Consider the following 23,901-nt stretch of genomic DNA (forward strand, 5'->3'; position numbering starts at 1 on the left):
CCTTTGATCTGTAGCCTGTTGTTCTCGAAGCTGAAGAAGAGATAACTCAATTTCATTTTCTTTTCTCCTCAACTGAGTTTTCAGGATCTCAGCCAAGTGCTCTAACTCTTCTATCTGGCCTCTCTGTGACTGAATAACATTTTCTCTGAAATAAAGAATCTTTACAAGAATTTGCAGCTTGAGGGAAAATCTGCAGTATGTAAGAGCAGTACAAAGAAAGTGCTTCATAGTAAAGGGCAAGCAAAAGTTTAAAATTTTAGCTTAAATGCCCCGGCACATAGTGAAATAGTAGCAGATTAAATGTGATGATTTGGAAGTACATATGGAAGAATTCAAGGTATTGCTTTATATAAGATAATGTCCTAGGCAACGGACTGGACTGTGGTTCAATTCAATGCAGTATTTATTGGTCACCTACTAAGTACTCTGTGATCTGGTCTTCTTCAGATAATTCATGTGTCTTTGTTCTTTCATATGCACACCTGCCTACACCACCCAAATTAACACTTCATAGAGAGAAGGCAAGAAGTTTGCAAAACATAACTTAGTGGTCTCTGCTTTATATTTTATCTCTACCATGTCTGGCAGCATCCCAGTGTACCAAGCCTCAGGACTGGTATGAACCCTTGCTTTTCCACTGACTAACAGGAAACAAGGTTAGGTCTAGTCTTTTAGTTTTATTCTTTCACAGGCAATCATTACTGTAACTGGTATTTAAAATATTCAAAAGTAAAACTTTAAGCCAATATTATTCTTAAGTAGCTATCTAAAGTATGATACTCTTTGTCTCCTGCTTTCTCTCCTCATTCAGAATTGTTACTTTTTGATGATCCAGGTGAAGGCCTTATCTTCATTTGTGTGACTTACAGACACTGAGATCACCATAAGGCTTTGATTAACTGGAAAAGTAAGCTAAACGTGGCAGAAGTAACTTTTCTGAAACCACAGTATGATGAAGAATGCGGTACCATAGAATCAGCATGAAACAAAATCTGAAATCCATATGTATTTGATAGCTCCAAACTTTTAAGCCACTCCCTCCAATTCTTTTTTCTTTTTTTAAACCACAGAAAGGCTAATTAATTCATGATCTAAAAAACCCCGAAAAACCAAAAAAACTACCTGTAATTCTTCTGAGAATGAAAATGTTGCCTCTAAAGCTTATACTATTCTAAATGACTGGGCTTTATGCCATTCCATTGAGGGGGAAATTATAATAAAGAGGACTCTTCTCTAAACGCTTCCACTGAGGCAACTGGTTAAGTTTTTCATTTACCTCATTGTACTGGAAAGATGTTATATAATATCTGTTCTTACCTCACAGATCTAGCTGTATTTTAATGGAGCAAACTATTTGTACACAAACCAATTTTGTTTAAAATAAGGGCAAGGGAGGGATCAAAAAAGACATGATCAATATACAGTGTTCTAAAATGATCACAAAAAGAATACATACAAATTTCTTATTTCTCCTCTGGCTTCTTCGAGTAAAATGTTGCCATGTTTTGTAGGCATGGGTTGCAGAGTTTCCGCTACATCTGTATCTTGGAATTTAATACCTAAAAATAAATTAATAAGATTATTAATTAGTGAAGTTATTTAGAAAACAAGGACCCTTGACTTACTATTGTAAGGAAATATGCAATACAACAAAGTCTCTTAAGTACTGAGAGATATGTGCTCCATAGTACAGAGAATCAGACATATATTGCCAAAGGAACTGTTAGATCTCAGCCACCAGTTGGCATTAAATAAAACACAGCAACAAGTATTGCTCATTTAACAAATTCTACTATGGAAACCAAATTACCCAGAAACAGTTTTATTCAACTTAGATTTAGAACTTCCAAAGTAAATGCTGAAAGAACCAAAATTTTAACCGGTCTTTACAATATAAACTGAGGTATGAAGGAAAAAGTTTTCAAAACCGTGATTTTTTTTTGAGTATTTTTGATAAAGGTTTTTTGATTTTTAAATTACTCATTTATACCCCTTGACCTTACATTTTGAACCTTATCTTCATTTGTGTGATTCACAGATACTGTGAGTGTTAAGTCAAAATGTTTCCTGTACTTTCATTTATTCTACCTCAATAAGAAAATCCATATTTAAACAAAGGTAATTTGAGAAGAGATCATCAATAGGATTCCTTTAAATAAAACATTTTGCTGCTGCACTTAAATATAATTTTTCTTATAAAAATAATTACAATTTTTGTAATTTACAATAATTTTGTAAATATTGTAAATTACAATAATTTTTACAAGCCTGGTCCCATTGTTAAAAATGAGACATTCTTTTAATTATAGGAGTTACTTTACACTTATAGAATAATTAGGCTATTAGTTTTAGGTAAATGAAGTATGACAAATAATTTAGATTTTTAAAATGGAGAACAGTTCCAGACATAAAGGTACAGAAAAAACTCATTCTCCTTATGAAAGTTTACTTTTTAAAAATGAGAATTTTAATTAGGAAAAATGGAACTATCATTTGCTATTTCCAAAACTTTCAACATTTATTGCTGTAATCCAGAGTAAAGAATGGAACAGGCCCTGCCTAAAACATTACAACAGTTTACTGTGTTAAAATTTGCCAATTATATTATTTTGGCAGTAATACTAATTCTTAAGCTTTTCCTACATATATCAAGGAAAAACTAAACATTACTACTAGAACTTAAAAAACCCCACTTATACTCAAAACATATCTTAAAACTTACAGTCTCATGGTGATTTTCCAATGGCTATATTTAAAACGTATACACTTTATAATCTTTCTACTGGTTCTTCACAATAAGAATTGTTTCTACACTACACTGATCACACCTTAAGCCTGTACTTTCTATACTTTATCCTGACAAGGTACAAATAGGAAACGATAATATTTGTATAGCAGCTTTGGGGGTAAGACTGCTTGTGGCCCAAGAGGGTCAGGGTTCTTGCCCAGCCCCTCAGGCTGCGGTATTTCTGACAACTCTGGTCTAAGTCCCAGCCTCAAAGGCGGTCTTGAAGAGTCTATTAAGGCTACTAAGGTAGCGATCTTGATAATGATGCCTCAGGTTTACACAGAAAGAAGTTAGGAAAGTATTCATTACTATTTAATCCTTTGTGCAACTTCTATGTCCTAGATTCTGTACCAAACAGTGAAAAAGTTCTGAATTACTAACAGTGTAAAAACAAGGAGAAATTAATCTATGTAAGTAACATTTTAAAGGCCCTTCTATTCTGTGGCTCTTCTACAAGGAGAAACTTCCATCAAACTCTTCTATTTAAACAACAATTCATAGTACTAGATTAGCTTGCCATGTTAATCTAATATTTGGGCATCGTTTTTATTTAGCATAAAAGACCTTGCAGACCACAGGGATCATCTTGCCCAACTGTAGTCACAGATGACAAAACTAAGGTTCAGAGAGGATAAATGACTACTTAAAGGTAAAATATATTGTTGTGGACCTCCCATCTCCTGACCTTTCTTCTAACCTGGTGTTATCATTCCATTTTACAGATGCGGAAAATGAGGCTCTGGGAACTCAAGTGCTCTCTTCCAAATAAAAAGTTAATTAGCAGCAGAATATATTTTTGATTTATAATTCATTATGATTACTTTGGTTAAATTCAAAGTCTACTGCTAATCTCACATAGCTAGGAGTAGCCAAGCTCTTTTATCCTGGAGCTGCCTCCTGCCTACTATGGAGGCCTTACTGATTTCAAAGGAACTCTGTCTAGGGAATATATAGTGTTAACATTTTGGCTTGGAGAGAAGAATGGAACAAATTTTTCTCTTTTTCTGTTCAGATGGTGTTTTTTGTTCCCTCAATAAATTGAAAGTCTTACATGATCTTTTTATTTCCCTAAAAATGTTTGGTCTTTAAGTGGAGCACGTTCCAAACAAAGATGAACTAGAACAAAATTCGATTTCCTGCCCTAGTAGTTGAAATGAAAAAAGTATTCCTTAAAATATTTATTGACTTTTTGCTTCATTATAAATAAAGTTTGTCTGTGGGTGGAGGGAATGGGGAATTTTCATTAGAAATACTTAGGTTCTGTCTACAGTATTGAGTCTTCTATATTCAATTGAATTGCTCTGTAAGCTGGGTAGGTTTTAGGTGATTCATTTTCAAGATGAGAAGAGTGATTGACCAATGATCATTTTTTGAAGATGGAAGAGACCTTTATGGTCGCTCGCTTAAATCCTTTTATTTTATGTGTAAAGAAAACTCAACTTCAGAATGATTAGAAGACTTGTTCAAGGTCACCAGACAATAAGCAGAGGAGCAAGAACCCAACTTTTTAAACCCCTAGTTATGTGCACACTCCACTGTCAAGCTGCCTCCACACAATGAGGAAGATTTAAACAATTCTGTAAAATTTATAGAAGGCCTTTGGATGAAGAACCTAAGTGCGATCCTTCAGAACAACAGTGTGACCATATGAGCAAATCAGTGGTTTCTCTATTTGCCTGAGTCAATGTGATTTCCATCCATAATATAAAAAACCAACTCAAACTACACTAAACCCGTAATTGATGTAGCTTCATACATGCTTCTTTTATTAGTTAGGAGGAATAGTTTTACTAGACAAATGTAAATGTTTTATTAGACAAATTTGAGCATGATCTAGTGATTCTTATATAAAATGATCTTCATGTTAATGTGATTTTACCAAAAAGTCAAAAAATGATTTCTCTTTCTAAAGACACTCAAAAACATGAATAGTACAGAAATAAAACTCTGTGTGTATGTACGTATGTGTGTGTAAAACAAGTTATTAACTTAAATTTAGGATTTAATGTAAGCTTTATTTTACCTTTCCTGGGGCATTCCTGTAAGCCTGCATTTTCATTCACTTTTCTACGCCCAGTGTTAACACGAGATTGCACATAACTGTATGGAGTTTGCCTGTGACCCTGGATCTGAAGTTGCTGTTTGGTTGAAATTAGTCTGTTTTTGAGGACTTCATTTTGTCTTTCAAGCTCATGAACTTTCTCTTGCAGCCGCTCAATCATTTCTTCCATTTCCACATCTCTTCCCAGCCGCTTGGGGCCGCCACCAACCCATTCATATCTTTTCTTGTCATTAACTAGCCGTATTAACTTGGTGGCCATTCTAGGGAAATAATAAAAAGATGAAAAGGAATGTGAGAAGTCAGCATAAAATGCATTCTGTTGAAAGGAACATAATCACTGTGAAGACTTCAGTGCAGAACCTGAATAATAAATTTCAGGTTTTGATGTAACTATTACTGCCTGTGAAGAATCCTTTGATGATAATTGAAACCACTGGGCAACAATCTGCTTTATAGCACTGACAAATAACAGTTTCCTAAGGCTTATCATTTAAGGTTAGTAAAGAGAGGACACATATTTACTCCATATGTTCCTCAAATGCAATTTTTAACGCATGACCTTATGTAGGAATGCTGTATGCACTTAAATGTAGCTACAGATTGTGGATATGGTGGGTTATATCTGCAAGCCACAGTAAGTTAAAACTTTTCAAAATTGTATTAAGACTATCCAGCATTTAGGTGATGTATTGTTTTCAGTTTCTCTAGGATTAAGACATATTACAAATATAAAAATGTTAAAATGCATAGATACATACATATTAAAAGCCCAATGAAAAATTCAAAAGAAACCCAAATGCACCATTAAATGTTGCTTAGTGCTCAAGAAACATGCCTGTTTAATGGTAGAACTTAATTAGGTACAGAAAGTATTATTTCAATGGTACTTTTAAATTTAGACATACATTGTGCTTTTGACATCTCAGGAGTTTATACCTTTGATTCTTTTAAGTTTTGATAAAAACTGGTTAGACAGAACAAAAGACAGAAAGGGCACATGGGGGTGATGTAATATACACGTACGGAAAACATGCTTGACAGTGAATGGAAAAATCTTGGCAGTACAAGAAAGAAAAGGTGGCTTTGATGAGAGACACAAGTTCAAGACTTTACAAAATTGGTCGCACATCTTCAATAGCTGATTCTAGTTTATAGTGAATCTATTTTTATAAAGACCCAGACAGGAGATTGAAAATAAAAACACACTTCATTTTTCTTTAAACGGGGGTTTGCTTTATTTTAGCATGGTTATGGACAGAAGCTTTTACTTAGGAGAACAAAAGTGAAATAAAAAAACCCCTTAATAGCTTTGGGATGTCACAGAACCACCTTTTTTTGCCCTAAGCAGAGTCCTCAGTAAAAGCAGTAGTAATACATGTCTATCTACACTTCTGGCTACTCGGCCTACAGCATGCAGCATCAGGGGAAAGCATTGCATAACATAATCAGTTAAGATTGTTTTCTTTTTCCCTTGAGGCACATCCATTAAACATGCTTTATAAAGGATGTAGGATAATAAAAACCAAGATCCAAGAGTACCACAAACACCCTAGTAAAGTAATCTATGGATTAGTTCCTTTTCCACCTAATCCAGAGAAGGATATATCATTGAGGAATCTGGGCAGGTATTGTAGCCCAACAGAGCCACACACTCTACCTAGCCCTTTAGGACTCTGAGCCCCACCAAACGGCTTATCCATAGAAAGATGGGAGCCATTTAAATGAGATGTCAACCTAAATATCTGAATCTTCTTTTACACAAAGACTTTCACACGGATAGAGATTACATTCAAAAGAAAGACAAAGATTTAAGCAAAGATCAATAAAACTAAAAGCTGGTTCTTTGAGAAGATAAACAAAATTGATAAACCATTAGCCAGACTCATCAAGAAAAAAAGGGAGAAGACTCAAATCAATAGAATTAGAAATGAAAAAGGAGAAGTAACAACTGACACTGCAGAAATACAAAGCATCATGAGAGATTACTATAAGCAATTATATGCCAATACAATGGACAACCTGGAAGAAATGGACAAATTCTCAGAAAAGCACAACCTTCTGAGACTGAACCAGGAAGAAGTAGAGACTATAAACAGACAAATCACAAGCATTGAAATTGAGACTGTGATTAAAAATCTTCCAACAAACAAAAGCCCAGGACGAGATGGCTTCATAGGCGAATTCTATCAAACATTTAGAGAAGAGCTAACACCTATCCTCAACTCTTCTAAAATATAGCAGAGGGAGGAACACTCCCAAACTCATTCTACAAGGCCAGCTCCACCCTGATACCAAAACCAGGCAAAGATGTCACAAAGAAAGAAAACTATAGGCCAATATCACTGATGAACACAGATGCAAAAATCCTCAACAAAATACTAGCAAACAGAATCCAACAGCACATTAAAAGGATCATACACCATGATCAAGTGGGGTTTATCCCAGGAATGCAAGGAGTCTTCAATATACGCCAATCAATCAATGTGATACACCATATTAACGAATTGAAGGATAAAAACCATATGATCATCTCAATAGATGCAGAAAAAGCTTTTGACAAAACTCAACACCCATTTATGATAAAAACCCTCCAGAAGGCAGGCATAGAGGGAACTTACCTCAACATAATAAAGGCCATATATGACAAACCCACAACCAACATCACCCTCAACGGTGAAAAACTGAAACCATTTCCTCTAAGACCAGGAACAAGACAAGGTTGTCCACTCTCACCACTATTATTCAAGAAGTTTTGGAAGTTTTCGCCACAGCAATCAGAGAAGAAAAAGAAATAAAAGGAATCCAAATCGAAAAAGAAGTAAAACTGTCACTGTTTGCAGATGACATGATACTATACATAGAGAATCCTAAAGATGCCACTAGAAAACTACTAGAGCTAATCAATGAATCTGGTAAAGTAGCAGTATACAAAATTAACGCACAGAAATCTCTTGTATTCCTATACACTAATGATGAAAAATCTGAAAGAGAAATTAAGGAGACACTACCATTTATCGTTGCAACAAAAAGAATAAAATACCTAGGAATAAACCTACCTAAGGAGACAAAAGACCTGTATGCAGAAAACTTTAAGACACTGATGAAAGAAATTAAAGATGATACAAACAGATGGAGAGATATACCATGTCCTTGGATTGGAAGAATCAACATTGTGAAAATGACTCTACTACCCAAAGCAATATACAGATTCAATGCAATCCCTATCAAATTACCAATGGCATTCTTCACAGAACTAGAACAAAAAACTTCACAATTTGCATGGAAACACAAGAGACCCCGAATAGCCAAAGCAATCTTGAGAAAGAAAAATGGAGGAGGAATCAGGCTCCTGGACTTCAGACTATACTACAAAGCTACAGTAATCAAGACAGTATGGTACTGGCACAAAAACAGAAAGATAGATCAATGGAACAGGATAGAAAGCCCAGAGATAAACCCACGCACATATGGTCACCTTATTTTTGATAAAGGAAGCAAGAATATACAATGGAGAAAAGACAGCCTCTTCTATAAATGGTGCTGGGAAAATTGGACAGCTACATGTAAAAGAATGAAATTAGAACACTCCCTAACACCATACACAAAAATAAACTCAAAATGGATTAAAGACCTAAATGTAAGGCCAGATACTATAAAACTCTTAGAGGAAAACATAGGAAGAACAATCTATGACATAAATCACAGCAAGATCCTTTTTGACCCACCTCCTAGAGAAATGGAAATAAAAACAAAAATAAGTGAATGGGACCTAATGAAACTTAAAAACTTTTGCACAGCAAAGGAAAACATAAAAAAGATGAAAAGACAATCCTCAGAACGGGAGAAAATATTTGCAAATGAAGCAACTGACAAAGGATTAATCTCCAAAATTGACAAGCAGCTCATGCAGCTCAATATCAAAAAAACAAACAGCCCAATCCAAAAATGGGCAGAAGAGCTAAACAGACATTTCTCCAAAGAAGATATACAGATTGCCAAGAAACACATGAAAGGATGCTCAACATCAATAATCGTTAGAGAAATGCAAATCAAAACTACAATGAGGTATCACCTCACACCAGTCAGAATGGCCATCCTCAAAAAATCTACAAACAATAAATGCTGGAGAGGGTGTGGAGAAAAAGGAACCCTCTTGCACTGTTGGTGGGAATGTAAATTGATACAGCCACTATAGAGAACAACATGGAGGTTCCTTAAAAAACTAAAAATAGAACTACCATACGATCCAGCAATCCCACTATGGGCATATACCCTGAGAAAACCATAATTCAAAAAGAGTCATGTACCAGAATGTTCACTGCAGCTCTACTTACAATAGCCAGGACATGGAAGCAACCTAAGTGTCCATCGACAGGTGAATGGCTAAAGAAGATGTGGCACATATATACAACGGAATATTACTCAGCTATAAAAAGAAATGAAATTGAGTTGTTTGTAGTGCGGTGGATGCACCTAGAGTCTGTCATACAGAGTGAAGTAAGACAGTAAGACAGAGTGAAGTAAGACAAATGCCATATGCTAACACATATATATGGAATCTAAAAAATATAAATGGTTTTGAAGTACCTAGGGGCAGAACAGGAATAAAGACGCAGAGGTAGAGAATGGACTTGAGGACATGGGGAGGGGGAAGGGTATGGTGGGATGAAGTGAGAGAGTGGCATGGACATATATACACTACCAAATGTAAAATAGATAGCTAGTGGGAAGCAGCTGCATAGCACAGGGAGATCAGCTCGGTGCTTTGTGACCACCTAGAGGGGTGGGATAGGGAGGGTGGGAGGGAGATGCAAGAGAGAGGAGATATGGGGATATACATATATGTATAGCTGATTTACTTTTTTATACAGCAGAAACTAACACACCATTGTAAAGCAATTATACTTCAATAAAAATGTTAAAAAAAAAGTTTGAAGCAAAAAAATAAGATTTAATATGAAAAAGCAGTCATCATCTAGAGAAAAACAAACCACTCCAATTTTTAAGGCAAGAAGAGCACATCCATAGAGAGGCTTAAAATTCCTTCAAAGATACGCAAGTAAACTTTGCCAAGAACGGTAAGATTGCATCTTTTTGTCCAGTAATAGCAATAATTTTCATTTGATTATTTTATATTAATGAAATAAGTAATCAGGTAAAGTTTGAGTACTTCTTTAGAAAGGTGGTTTAGCAAATCTACATTCATACTAAAGTAAGTGATTCTAATTATATCTTAAGGATAAATTTAAAGATAGTTTATCCATGTATCTAGGTAATGTCAGTGGTGTGAAACTGAGAAGGAAATTAGAGCTTTGGGTCATAGTGGTCATTGGATCACTACCCTCAGGGCTGAGTAAAATAAAATTCCTGGAGGTTAAATGGCTTGAACATACCATAGGCGAGTGGCAGAGAGACAAAGAACACATGCACATCACTTGACTCCTAGCCCAGTCCTTTTTCCATTAAACTACATAGCTCATTATTAAGTTGTTTTCTATTTTCTGGCTAGGACAAATTACTAATGAGGTCAAGGCTGTGAATTTAATTCTTTTACTGACCAATTAGGTTTACAAAGGAAAAAAACTGTTCAGTGGTCACAGACTAAATGCCTCATTCAGACAGGGTGACGGCTGTGTTAGTGGTCAGAAAAAGAAACAGGCAAGTGAGTCTTGAAAAAAGCCATCAACACGACTCAAAAACCAACTCAAAGTAAAAGCTCTGCACAAAGCAGGTCAGTGGGTCATTAAAACAAAGTCCACAGAATAGAAACTGACTAGAATCACTCCTTTAGAGGCTAAGTTCCAAGCGGAAGAAAAACCCCCTATCTTCTTTGTTCAATCGTTGTCTCACCTTTCCATTGAACCTAGAACATGAATGGGATTACAGATCTGTTCATGCTCACAAATGAGAATGAACTTTTAATGCCACACATTCGGAAGACAGTCACTGTTACTGAACAAGAAAGAATGAAAGGTATCTACTCTTAAGAAATAATCCCTGCAGAAATTTTTTGCATACAAAAGTGACCCTGTTTCCTCAGGAACAATAGATTCTTTGAAATAAATACAGATTCTAGATTAATCCAAGCAAAGTAAAATATGTTCCAGATAGTGATGTTCTCATTAGTAAACCCCAAATCTTAAAGGAACATGCATCCTAACAAGTTAGAGTAGCTAATTACTTTTTAAAACTTTCATTTTAAAATCCAGACGCTTAGAAAACAGATGTTTTGGCCATTTGCTTATTAAACTATAAATATTAAAGCAAAAGTTATTTAGAGATACGATACACTCATGGCACTCATAGCTATTAGCTCTTTCTTTCAAATGGCAACTTCAGACATAATAAACACTCATAATCTTCTTGGTTTATTATCCTAGTTTGTAAGATTTTCCATTTTTAAAAACTGTACTGATTTATAACCTTCCTTGCTCCAAAAAGGATTCAAGGTGGGGTTTTCAATTAAGTTCATAGAAAAGCATATCCTCCAAACTTTACAGAGTCAGGAAAAAAAGCTAAAAGCTTTTTATCATAACCTTTTAATTTTATCCTCTTGCTTACGGGCATGCTGTTTAAGTAAAATGTTCTCATCATGCAAACGCAAAAATCTGTCTTCCAGTTCCTCACGACTGATACGTGACACTGCCTGGCGAGACTTCATTGTCCGTGTTGTTGAAGTTTCTGCAAAAATGCCAAGGTAATTAATAGGAGGATTACTTAAAATAGCCTCTAAACACAATAACTGTTGATATTAACATAATCTCTGATGCACTCATCTCAGGTTTTTTTGTGACCTACAAATAAGACTGCTTTAGAAAATGTTATAGCATTGTTCACGCCACTGATAGGAGGTAAGAACAAAAATCTTTGCCATTAATAATTTATATGCAATATTAAGGGTTTGAGCAACAATCGTTTCCACTCAAAAAATGTATTCAAATAACAATGTAAGACGGAACTTACATCAAATAAGAATGAAAGATGCAACTCTGATTCAATAAAGACTTTTCAATTTATATGCTGAATGTTGAAAAAACTAAATAAAAAGTCGGTATCTGTAAGTATTTTTTTAAAAGGTAAGAGTTATAACAATAACAATATGATTAAGATATTTTTCTGAGCTATGGCTTATAGAAAATAAACAATAAAATCTGTAAGACCAAGCAAACAAAAACCTTCACAAATCATTTATAAGCTATCATATATTTTTAAAGAACTTTTACACCTTTTAGCAGGTGTGTATATATTTTTTTACTTATGCTTAAATTTGCTATTTTCCTGTGAAGCTGGTCAATTTTCAGCAGTCCTCCAGAAGAAACAAGGAACAAATGGACAAAGATTAAAGCCCTATGAGGCGGTTACTTAGGGCAAGACTTGAACTTAGGGTATCAAATACTAAAAAATAGCCTTGTACACTTAAAATTATTTGTATTTTAATCCCTGATACTCCATCAAAGATCTAAAGCAAAGCTTATAGGGCTTCCCTGGCGGTGCAGTGGTTGACAGTCCGCCTGCCGACGCAGGGGATGCGGGTTCGTGCCCTGGTCCGGGAATATCCCACATGCCGCGGAGCGGCTGGGCCCGTGAGCCATGGCCGCTGAGCCTGCGCGTCCAGAGCCTGTGCTCCGCAATGGGAGAGGCCACAACAGTGAGAGGCCCACATACCGCAAAAAAAAAAAAAAAAAGCTTATACATTCTTTTTACTTTTTAAAATTTTTCTTGTTTTTTATTTTTTACTTTTTTTTAACATCTTTATCGGAGTACAATTGCTTTACAATGTTGTGTTAGTTTCTGTTGTATAACAAAGTGAATCAGCTATACGTAATACATATATCCCCACATCTCCCATTCTTTTTACTTTTAACAATAAAAGCTGTATAGTCAAATTTATCTTCTTCAATGAACCATATTTTGACCACCTTTCTGTGGTAGTTCAAGGTGGCCACTTGCAGTGTTTTGATTAACAAGTGTATGAAGAAGCCTTAGTGGAATATATTTTACATCACAGCCTTCTCAATGACAAATGTTATGGAATGACAGAATGGCTGACACACCGTACACACAAACAAAAACACAGCTCTACACTCTATATTGTTCCTTAAAGCAGTCCTTTTCTTTCTCAGTTTGAAAGTGCTTTTTAGCTCTATAGCAACCACTAAGTGATAAAAAGACAAAGAAAACCTCTAACGTGTATTAATTTGATAAAACAAAGTCAATATCACTTGGCTAACAAACCATTTTGAGACATTCTACTTGAAAGGCAAAAATGTTTAAATATGGCATTTCCTCTCATATAAAATTTAAGCTGAAAGAAACATTTTAATGGCGAATGTGATTTAAACCAGGCAATTTGGTTTGGAGGCTTGGTACTCTCTGTGTCGTTTCTACTGATGTGTGGAATTTTAAGAAGATGATTTATAACAATTCTTTATCAGAACAGAGGGGGATTTTACATTTTCTATGAGCTGTTGATAATTGATGCATGCAGTAAAATACCATATGTTGTTCTAAATTCTCCATCTTCTTGTTTAGTCCAGTCAAGACTATATAGTTACTTAAATGGCTTTGTTTGTACGAATATCAGAAATACTTTAAATTAAAAGTAAAGAAGTTACTGATCAAAGTTCATAATGGTAATAAATAACAGCTGGCTGTACCTTGTAATCCTCCCATTCCAAAGAGATTTAGACCTGTATCTTTCACAGGCAGGTCTCCTGCAGTCTCATCAGTTGGACCAGACATTGTGTATCTGTGGAGAAAAGAAAATTCAAATAAAATCTTTCCAAGTTGTAACATTAACTATGCAATGGAATGAACCAAATAAAATGAATAAGGCACTAGAACTTTAATGGACATCTTATTGCCCACATGTGCTGCTTGAAGAAGATGAAAGCTTCTATTTTAAAAGTAATACTACATTCGGGCTTCCCTGGTGGTACAGTGGTTGAGAGTCCGCCTGCCGATGCAGGGGACACGGGTTCGTGCCCCAGTCCGGGAAGATCCCACATGCCACAGAGTGGCTGGGCCCGTGAACCATGGCCGCTGTGCCTGCGCATCCGGAGCCTGTGCTCCGCAACGGGAGAGGCCACAACAGTGAGAGGCCCACGTACCACAAAAAAAAAAAAAAAAAAAGTAATACTACATTCAATCATGGAGCCAGTGGTCCTTTCAACAGTATATTTCCTATTGTTTGCTTAGGAAATGAGGTAAGATTATCATTCTTCCTTTTCTCTTCTTCTTTTTCCTCTATCTGAAACAAAAACAAACTCCCCCAAATTTAAGAAATACCTCCTCTCCATCCTCTATCCCCTTCTCTACTCCCCAAAGAAAGAAGGTATTTAGAAAAAACTCAAGTCAGGAACTTGATTCAGATGGTTGTTTCTCTTACTTACTGGCCAGTCAAGTCACCTAATCTTGCTGAGTTTCAGTTCCTTAATTAAAAAAAAGAAAAAAACAATTCCTATCTCACAGAGTTATTTTAAAGGTAAGTGAGATGGTAAATTAAAGGCATATAGCACATTTGCCTGGGATGTTCATATCACTTGAATATTAATCTTCAGCTTGATGCATAAAGGAGTGGGTAGTTCCAAATTTTGTGAAAGAGGTTTCATAAATTCACCAGCTGGGTTTGTTTTTGTAGTGTCCTTTGTTGCCATGAGGCCTAGGTCCCTACCTCCTAGGAAGTCCCAGGGCTTCCTACCTCCACATACATGCTGTCCAGCTAATTCTGGCATTTTTACAGTTTCTATTCTTTACAGAGATGCATCACAGTAACTTAGTTTTAAATGCGGATGTGAGTGGTCCATGCAGTGTTTAGTAATGCAAAAAACCAATGAAGATGTCCTAAGGCAGAGGTTCCCAATCTCTAGCACATTGGTCCTAGAATGTAAAGTCTGAGAGAGTAGCAAGCTGATTTGTCTCGTTTACCTCTGTATTCTCAGAGCCTGGCACAGAGCTGGGTGCATAGCTGGCATTCACTAAATAGTTGTTGAATGAACGAATGAATGAATGAATGGAGTCCTTGGGGCTTCAGGGTCTGTGGAGCCAGAGATGGTTTCCAAAATCTTGTATGCATATGTATACATGCATCATCTTTTAGAGAGAAGGTTAATAACTTTTATTATAACTCATCAAAGATTTCGGACCAGTGCATTTTTACTGTGACATAAACAACTAATAGACATATGCCTGGGAGATCATCTACTTCTCTTGGAAACACTGCCACAGGAGAGGTCAATTTAGGAACCAAATTAGCAAGAAGTTTAAACACAGGACACGTGTGAAAATGATAACTTTTCCATGATAGAGCTATGGTGGCTTTTATAATAACAGTGATGATGATGATGGTGTTAACATTTATTGAATGCTTACTCAAACGTGCCAGGTGCTCTTCTAAGTGCTCTGCTTATGCGAATTAATTAACTATCTCACAATATCCTTGTGAGGTTGTTACTCAAAATGTTTCCTACTTTACAAATGAAGAAACTGATACACAACTTAGGTAACTTGCCCAAGGTCACACATCTAAGAAGTAGTTGTCTGATCTTACTTTTGACTGTCACAGCTGGGAAGCAGGGGACCAGTGTTACTGGCATCTAGAGGCCAGAGATGATGCTAACTATCCTATAATGCACAGGAACCACAAAAAAAGAATTATCTGGCCCCAAATGTTAATAGCGTTGAGGTTGAGAGACCTTGCACAGTGCTGCGATGTCTCACCAACACCGTGTCATGCGATCTCTCCTGGCTCACTGCGTGCCACTCACACTGTTCTCTAGGTTCTTCAAATCCATGGTACCCTTGTCTTGCTCGAGGCCTTTGCACTAGCTGGCTCCTCATTCTTTGGGACTCAGCTGAAACATCACTTTTTCAGAGAGGCCTTCCCTGAGCATCCTATGTTAGAATACTCTTCCAATTTCAGCGCTGTTTATTTCTTTTACAGCAATCATCTCGATCTGCAATTATCTAATTTACTGGTTCATTACTACTTCCTCTTCACTAGTAGAGTGTAAGCATCTTGAGACCGGTATCAGTCCTGTTCAAAGCTGGTTGGGAACAGTGCCTGGCACAGGGTGGGTGCCAACATTAATGTTTATGGAATGAATAAATGAATACCTGGCACTGAGACTAAAATAGTAAAAGTCTCCACCTTCATGGAGTTAAGAGGCTATGGGGTCATCACGATAAACAAATAACTGTAAAAATTAAGCAAACAATAGGTCACTCAAGAGGCTTAGGGTCTCCCAACCAATTCCTAATCCAGGGCAAATAAGCGAACTATTTGTGTGACCTTCTACTTGAAGAAGGACCTGGAGAAGCACGGCAATTAGCCTCAACGCTGATCAGCTAGGGTTTAGGGCTGGGACGGAAAATTTCAAACCGTTGTTGGGGGTGGGGACAATGGGCGGGCTGCGATTCGGGCCTGTGGAGGTGGAGGTGTCTCGAGCCTGCCTTCTCTTCACGCGAGTAGAACTCCAACCCTTCTCCAGGACGTAGAGCAGACCCCAGGACCCCGGCCCGTGCTGCAGGTAGAGCGGCGGCAACCTGCGCCCCACCTATTCCCCGGGAGTACTCACCGCCACTCTCGCCCCGCCGCTAGCTACCGTTGCTATAGCGCCGACTGCGTGTGGTGCGGCCGGCCTAGAGGAGCACGGGAAAAACATGGCCGGCCCCGTTGCCTCCTGGGAAATGTAGTTCTCTTCGGGCCCTAGCACGCCAGTTGTCGGACCTGGGAAATTCTCTTGCTCCCAACCCCGAGGCGCATTCCGGCGTCTCCGCAGTGCATCCTGGGAGTGGTAGTTCCCGCGGCTCCGAGGAAGAATGGCGGCAGGCGGGAGCAGGACGCAGAGAGAACTACATGGAGGAGGCGGGGTGTAGGGCGAGGAAGCTACGCGACTAGCAGTGGCGAAGGCTGCTGTATCGGCAGCATGAAGCGGACCCCGACAGCCGAGGAACGAGAGCGCGAAGCTAAGGTATGTCGGGCTCTCCGGAGTCTGGGATCTTTCGGGCACTTGTAGCTGGGGGCTGGGAACCGGAAGGGCCTGGTTGAAAGGTAAGCGGATCCATGGTCTTAAGCCAAGGGATGACAAGGCCTTGTCAGCAAGGGAGCCAGAGATTCCAGGGGCTCTAAATTCGTGCTGCTCGGGATGCAGGCCTGGTCCTGTTGGACCAGCTCACATGAGAATCAAGACACCATTTCCTTGTCCTGCTTCTGCAGCTCATTCCTTGGTTAAATTTGTAGCTACCCATGTGCCTGAGTTTACCGGACTCTTAGGTGCCTGTGATCATATCAGTTGTGCTTTCTTTTTCGGTAATGATTTCTGAGGACTGACATCGGTTTAGGTGAAATAATCTGTGCGGTCAGATGTGTGTATTTGGAACAGTTGTCTATGTTGTGTCTTCGGCACAGTGGATATGGATCTTTAACTACAATCCCATTTTCTACTTTTGGGGTTCACCCTGTAGCATTTGGTCTTCCATGAGATTACAATAATAATAGAATTTTTCTGTTTTTAGCATTTATTATGTGTCAGGCTCTGCGTTTTCATAATATTTATATTATTTCATATTCTTATCGCAACAGATTGCAAGTTAGATATTATACAGGTGGAATATCAAGAGTCCTGTTTTACAGATGAAGACTTGAGGCTCAGAAGAATTGAGTGTTTCCCTCATTCCGCAAATCAAGTCCTATTTATTTGTCTAAATATATTGGTAATTGGGTCACTTGTTTCCATCTTCACCACCTTGGACCAAGCTACCATTACCTCTTCAATGGACCGTTCCAATAGTCTCCTTATTGGTCTATATTCACTGTACACCCAAACACCTTGCTCCCCTTCTGTCCCTCCTTCCACACAAGAATCTTCTCTACACTGTGGTGTGTGAGCTTTTCAAAATGCAAATCTAGGGCGTCCCTGGTGACGCAGTGGTTGAGGGTCCGCCTGCCAATGCCGGGGACACGGGTTCGTGCCCCGGTCCGGGAAGATCCCACATGCCGCAGAGCGGCTGGGCCTGTGAGCCATGGCCACTGAGCCTGCGCGTCCGGAGCCTGTACTCTGCAACGGGAGAGGCCACAACAGTGAGAGGCCCGCATACCGCAAAAAAAAAAAAAAAAAAAGCAAATCTAATCATGGCCCTTTCCTTCCTACATCCTCTGCCAACCACCTGTTTAAAAATATTTCATGGAATTCCCTGACAGTCCAGTGGTTAGGAGTAGGCACTTTCACTGCGGTGGCCTGGGTTCAATCCCTGGTTGGGAATTAAGATCCGGCAAGCCTCGCAGGGCGACCAAAAAAAAAAAAAAAAAATCTGTCATGGTTTTCTGTTGCTCTTAGGATAAAGAGGAAACTTCACATGCTCACACTGTTTTGCATGTTGTAGACCCTACTTGCATCATCCACAGCCTCAGTAGACATGACACCCTCCCTGCTCTCTGCCCATCAGCCACTTTGGCCTTCTTAGAAGCCCCTCTGTCCTGTGCTTTATCTGGTTACAGGGCCTTTATACGTGCTATTTGTTGCTCACTCTGTATCAGGCAATTATTGGATGTGAGAACCATTGGTAAATGGAATAGACACTGTTTGTGCTCTCATAGAATTTAGAGTCCTACAAGTGAACTCGCTTTGTCTTAGGGCAATACCTCTATGGAGTTAAAATATAAAATGTGCTCTATTATGACCCGAGCTATAGCAAAGTTTCACCAGAGACCTGAAGTTTCCATGCTTGATTCTGTATGTGATAAAGGCAGTATATAAAGATGGGTACAAAGGGGAAAGATCCTTCTGCATTAGTCTACAGCAGTTCCAAGAAACAGATGTCACACAGTGGTATTGTGTGTAAAGTCTTTCTTACCTTTTGGGTTTACAATGAAAGTTATTCATTTCTTCTGTAAAGACTTATTTAGCACCTATTATTTGCCAGACACAGGGATTCTGATTTTGGCTAAGATAGAATCCCTGCACAAGGGAGCTTTTATTCTATTGAAACCCTAACTGTTGCCTGTGAGGTAGTTGTTAATGTCATTCACACTTGATGGATGTTGAAATGGAGGCTTGTAGAAGTTATAACTTGCCCAAGGCCACTTGGTTGTTCTGTGAAATGAGGTTTTCTGACTCCAAAGCTTTTTTTCCGTTTTCTGCTTGTAAAACATGTTGAAATGATACAGCAAGTTGTCTGCCTGTTTACTTAAAAATTTTCTTTGATCTTTATTTAAAATTTATTTATGAAATATTACTGGTTGGAGCAAAGTATAGGAAATTAAGTTTTAAATCTTAAATATAAAACGATAAAATGTTCATTTACTCATGAATTATCTTCTCTTTTTCTAAAGGAGGTGTTATTTACGTACCGTAATGTGCATCCATTTAGTGTACAATTTGATGAGTTTTGATGGATAAAAACACCTGTGGAACCACCACCACAGTTGATACAGAGAACATTTTAATCCCTTCTAATCGTTTCTTCTTGCTGGTTTCCAGTCAGTCTCTTCCCTCACCTTGGCTCCCAAGCAACCACTGATAGGTTTTCTCTCACTGTAGATGAAGTTTGTATTTTCTAGAACTTCATATAGGTGGAAGTATACTGTATGTATTCTTGGGTCTGTCTGCTTTCAATCAGCATAATGATTTTTGAGATTGATTCATGTTGTTGCGTGTATCAGTGTCTCATTCCTTTATATTGCTGATTAATTGTCTACTGTGTGGCTCTGGCACATTTGTTTATTCATTCACGAGTTGCCGAACATTTGGATTGTTTCTGGTTTGGGGCTATTATGAAGAAAGCGGCTATGACCATTCATGTATAAGTCTGCATTTTCATTTCTTTTGGATGAATACCCAGGAGTCCACTTGGTGCGTGCTATGGTAGTTCTATGTTTAACCATATAAGAAACCGCTAAACAATTTTTCAAAGTGATTCTCCCATTTGTATTAGTTTCCCAGGGCAGCTGGCACAGGTTCCCACAAACTTGGTGTCTTAAGACAACAAAAATGTTTTCTCTCACTGTTCTAGAGATATGTCTGAAATCAAGGTGTCGATGGGGCCTCTGAAGTCTCTAGGGGAGAATCCTTCCTGGTCTCTTCCAGCTTCTGGTGACTCTAGGCATTCCTTGGCTTGGGCTGTATAACTTCAATCTGCTCTAGTCTTCCATGACTACCTTCTCTGAGTTTCTGTGTCTTAAATCTCTGTCTCTTTTCTCTTATAAGGACACCAGTCATTGCACTGAGGACCTACCCTAAATCCAAGATGATCTTAATTTCATTATCCTCAAGGTCCTTAACTTAATTACATTTGCAAAGACCCTTTTTCCTAATAAGATCACATTGACAGGCACCGGTGGTTAAGACTTGGCCATATCTTTTTGGAGGATGCTATTCAAACCCACTACACCATTTTACATTTCCTCAGCTGTCTGTGAGAGTTCTGGTTGCTCCATAGCCTCACCAGTACTTGGTATTGTCCGTCTTTGTCTTTTAAATTTTAGCCCTTCTAGTGGGAGTGTGGTGGTATCTCATTGTGGTTTTAATTTGCATTTCAGTGATGACTAATGAGGGTATCTCTTTGAAAAGCTTTTTTCCATGTGGTAGTATGAGTACTTTGTTCCTTTTTATTACTGAAAAATGTACTATTCCGGGCTTCCCTGGTGGCGCAGTGGTTGAGAGTCTGCCTGCCGATGCAGAGGACGTGGGTTCGTGCCCCGGTCCGGGAAGATCCCACATGTCGCGGAGCGGCTGGGCCCGTGAGCCATGGCCGCTGAGCCTGCGCGTCCGGAGCCTGTGCTCTGCAACGGGAGAGGCCACAACAGTAAGAGGCCCGCCTACTGCGGAAAAAAAAAAAAAAAAAGTACTATTCCAGTGTATGGATGTACCACATTTTGTTTAATCCATTCGCCAGTTAATGGATAGTTGGGTTGTTTCCACTATTTGACTGTTATGAATAATGCTGCTATGAACGTTTGTGTTCTACTTTTTTTTTTTTTTTTTTTTTTGCGGTACGCGGGCCTCTCACTGTTGTGGCCTCTCCCGTTGCGGAGCACAGACTCCGGACGCGCAGGCTCAGCGGCCATGGCTCACAGGCCCAGCCGCACCGTGGCATGTGGGATCTTCCCGGACCGGGGCACGAACCCGTGTCCCCTGCATCGGCAGGCGGACTCCCAACCACTGCGCCACCAGGGAAGCCCTGTGTTCTACTTTTTATATGTACAAATGTTTTCATTTCTCTTAGGTAAATATCTAGGAGTGGAATTGCTGGGTCATGTGGTAAATCTGTGCTTAACATTTAAAAAAAAACTGCTGTACTGTTTGTTACCGTCTGAATGCTTGTGTCCCCCAGAAATTTTCTTGTTGAAATTCTGACCCCCCAGGTGATGGTATTAGGAGGTAGGGCCTTTTGGAGGTGATTAGGTGGTTAGGAATGGAATTAGTGTCCTTATAAAAGAGGCCTGAGAGACGTCCCTTGCCCCTTCTGCCATGTGAGGGTACAACATTAAGTTGGGAGTCTACAACCAGAAGAGGGTCTTCACCACAATCCAGCCGTGCTGGCACCCAGATCTTGGACTTCCAGCCTCCAGATGTGAGCAGGAAATTTCAGCTGTTTATAAGCTACCTAGTCTATGGTATTTTGTTACAGCAGCCTGAATGGACTAAGACATTGTTTTACAATGTGGACGCACCATTTGATATTCATGTTTGAGGGTTCCAGTTTCTTAACGTCCTCATCACTTGTTATCACTATCTTTTTGAAAGTGGGTGTGAAGTGGTATCTCATAGTGGTTTTGCTTTTCATTTCTCTGATGTCTAATGATGCAGAGCTGCTTCTTATGTGTCGGTTTATCAGGTATATGTCTTCTTTAGTGAGGTGTCTGTTCAGATCTTTTGCTCTTTTTTTTGGGGGGGTTGGGTTATTTGTGTTAATATTAAGTGTTATGAGTTCTTTATATTTTCTGGATATAGGTCCTTTGTCAGCAATATGTATGGTGAATATTGTCTCTCATTCATTTAGTTTACTTAATAGTCTTTACGAGCAGGAGTGTTTAATTTTGATAAAGGTCCAATTTATCGATATTTCTTTTTATGATTCATGCTTTTTGTGTCATATTGATGAAGTCTTTACCTATCCTAAGGTCACAAAGATTTCTTGTTTGCTTTTTTCTTTTTGGCTGCGTTGGGTCTTCATTGCCGCGCGCGGGCTTTCTCTAGTTGTGGTGAGCAGGCGAGCAGGGACTACTCTTTGTTGTGGTGTGCAGGCTTCTCATTGCGGTGGCTTCCCTTGTTGCGGAGCATGGGCTCTACATGTGCGGACTTCAGTAGTTGCAGCATGTGGGCTCAGTAGTTGTGGTGCACAGGCTTAGTTGCTCCACGGCATGTGGGATCTTCCCGGACCAGGGATCAAACCTGTGTCCCCTGCATTGGCAGGCGGGTTCTTAACCACTGTACCACCAGTGAAGTGCCTCCTGTTTGCTTTTTAAATTAAATTTCTTACCCCTATAATGGGTAATTGCTTTTGGTTTTCCTTTTCTCTTTGAAATAAGTTAGAATATATTTTCTTCTTGTGACTGCTTATGTCATAGACTTTTATACAGTTTCCAAGTCTGGAGGGTGAATATAAAGGTTGGATTAAATAATTAGCTTTTTATGATAACATTTATTTAATTTGTGTTAAAACATAAGAGGGTACCAAAGTATATTCATGCATTTTTTTTTTTTTTTTGCGGTACGCGGGCCTCTCACTGTTGTGGCCTCTCCCATTGCGGAGCACAGGCTCCGGACGCACAGGCTCAGCGGCCATGGCTCACGGGCCTAGCCGCTCCGCGGCATGTGGGATATTCCTGGACCGGGGCACGAACCTGTGTCCCCTGCATCGGCAGGTGGACTCTCAACCACTGTGCCACCAGGGAAGCCCTTCATGCGTTTTTAAAATGAGTTTTTTTACAAGGCATGTAGTAGAATAGTCCAGATTAGTATTTGATAGGCTGAGTTAGAACCATGACCTCTAAAATTTTTTTTGCTGTTGGACAGAGAGTTGGCACCCTGTGCCTCAGTTTCTCCAGCCAGAAAATGGAGTCAAGAATAGCTGCTTCTGTGAGTTGCTGTGAGAATCTAGTATGATTAGGTTTGGCCATTGTGCCAGGGACAGAGTAGGTATGGCTTTGATTGAGGGTTGCCCAAAGAACCCTTTGCTGACATAAGGCTGTCCCCATTTTTTTTTAGATGATATAATTTACTATTTTGAAATGATTTAAAATTTATAGAAGAGCTGTAAGAGTAGAACAAAGAGCCCTCACAAACCTATCACCCAGATTCAGAACTTGCTTACATCTTGCTACATTTGCTTTATAGCTCTCTCTCTTTCATATAAATACATGAACTATTATTATTTTCTTTATGAACTATTACAGAGTAAATTGGAGACATCAATCCTCTTTACCCCTAAGTACTTCAGCATGTATTTCCTAAGAACAAGGATGCTCTCATATATAAACAGCCAGTTGTCAATTTCAGAAAAAGTTAACATTGATAAAATACTCTTATTTAATCCAAAATCCATATTTAAATTTTGCTAATTGTCCTAATAATATCTTTTATAGCTTTCTTTTTTTTTCTGGTCCAGGTTTCAATCCAGGGTCATACGTTACCTTTAATTGTCATGTCTCTGGTCTGTTTTAATCTCCTTCAATCTGGTCTCCTTTAATCTCCTTTAAATTGGTTCCTCATCCTTTCTTAGTCTTTTATGACATTGACATTTGTGATGAGTAAGGCGCTGACCTTTGTGATGAGTACAGGCTATTTTGTTTTGTATAATGTCCCAGTATTCTTTTTTTTTTTTTTTTTTTTTTGCCTTGCCGTGCTGCATACGGGGATCTTAGTTCCCTGACGAGGGATTGAACCCGAGCCCCCTGTAGTGGAAGCGCAGAGTCTTAACCACTGGATGGCCAGGGAAGTTCCCCTGTATTCTTAGTTGTCTGATATTTCCTTATGATTAGATTCAGAGTATGCGTTTTTGGCATGTATATTTTTAAGGAAACATAGGGGCCACTAGAGATCACAGATTT

At 38.7% G+C, this 23,901-nt stretch overlaps 2 protein-coding genes across 10 annotated transcripts in view; one reads left to right on the forward strand and one right to left on the reverse strand.

Annotated features, from left to right (window-relative positions):
* Positions 1–16,561, reverse strand: part of RPGRIP1L (RPGRIP1 like) — a 99,363-nt gene extending 82,802 nt beyond the window's left edge. The window contains exons 1-6 of one of the 4 annotated variants that reach the window (XM_032612134.1): positions 16,427–16,561; positions 13,508–13,599; positions 11,387–11,531; positions 4,812–5,110; positions 1,457–1,559; positions 2–145 (exon numbers count right to left, since the gene is read on the reverse strand). In XM_032612134.1, the coding sequence (XP_032468025.1) occupies positions 2–145; positions 1,457–1,559; positions 4,812–5,110; positions 11,387–11,531; positions 13,508–13,592 (776 nt within the window). In that variant the 5' untranslated portion in view covers positions 13,593–13,599; positions 16,427–16,561. Of the gene's footprint in view, position 1; positions 146–1,456; positions 1,560–4,811; positions 5,111–11,386; positions 11,532–13,507; positions 13,600–16,426 lie in introns of those variants that run through there. The other 3 variants (XM_032612136.1, XM_032612137.1, XM_032612138.1) reach the window with 3 other exon arrangements.
* A 10-nt stretch (positions 16,562–16,571) lies between these two features.
* FTO (FTO alpha-ketoglutarate dependent dioxygenase) overlaps positions 16,572–23,901 on the forward strand; it is a 377,562-nt gene continuing 370,232 nt past the window's right edge. For 5 of the 6 annotated variants that reach the window (XM_032612139.1, XM_032612144.1, XM_032612143.1 and 2 more), the window contains exon 1: positions 16,572–16,822. In XM_032612139.1, coding sequence (XP_032468030.1) covers positions 16,778–16,822 — 45 coding nt within the window. In that variant the 5' untranslated portion in view covers positions 16,572–16,777. The remainder of the gene's footprint in view (positions 16,823–23,901) is intronic. The other variant, XM_032612145.1, reaches the window with a different exon arrangement.

This window comes from Phocoena sinus, chromosome 19 (assembly GCF_008692025.1).
Source record: "Phocoena sinus isolate mPhoSin1 chromosome 19, mPhoSin1.pri, whole genome shotgun sequence".
NCBI lineage: Eukaryota > Metazoa > Chordata > Mammalia > Artiodactyla > Phocoenidae > Phocoena > Phocoena sinus.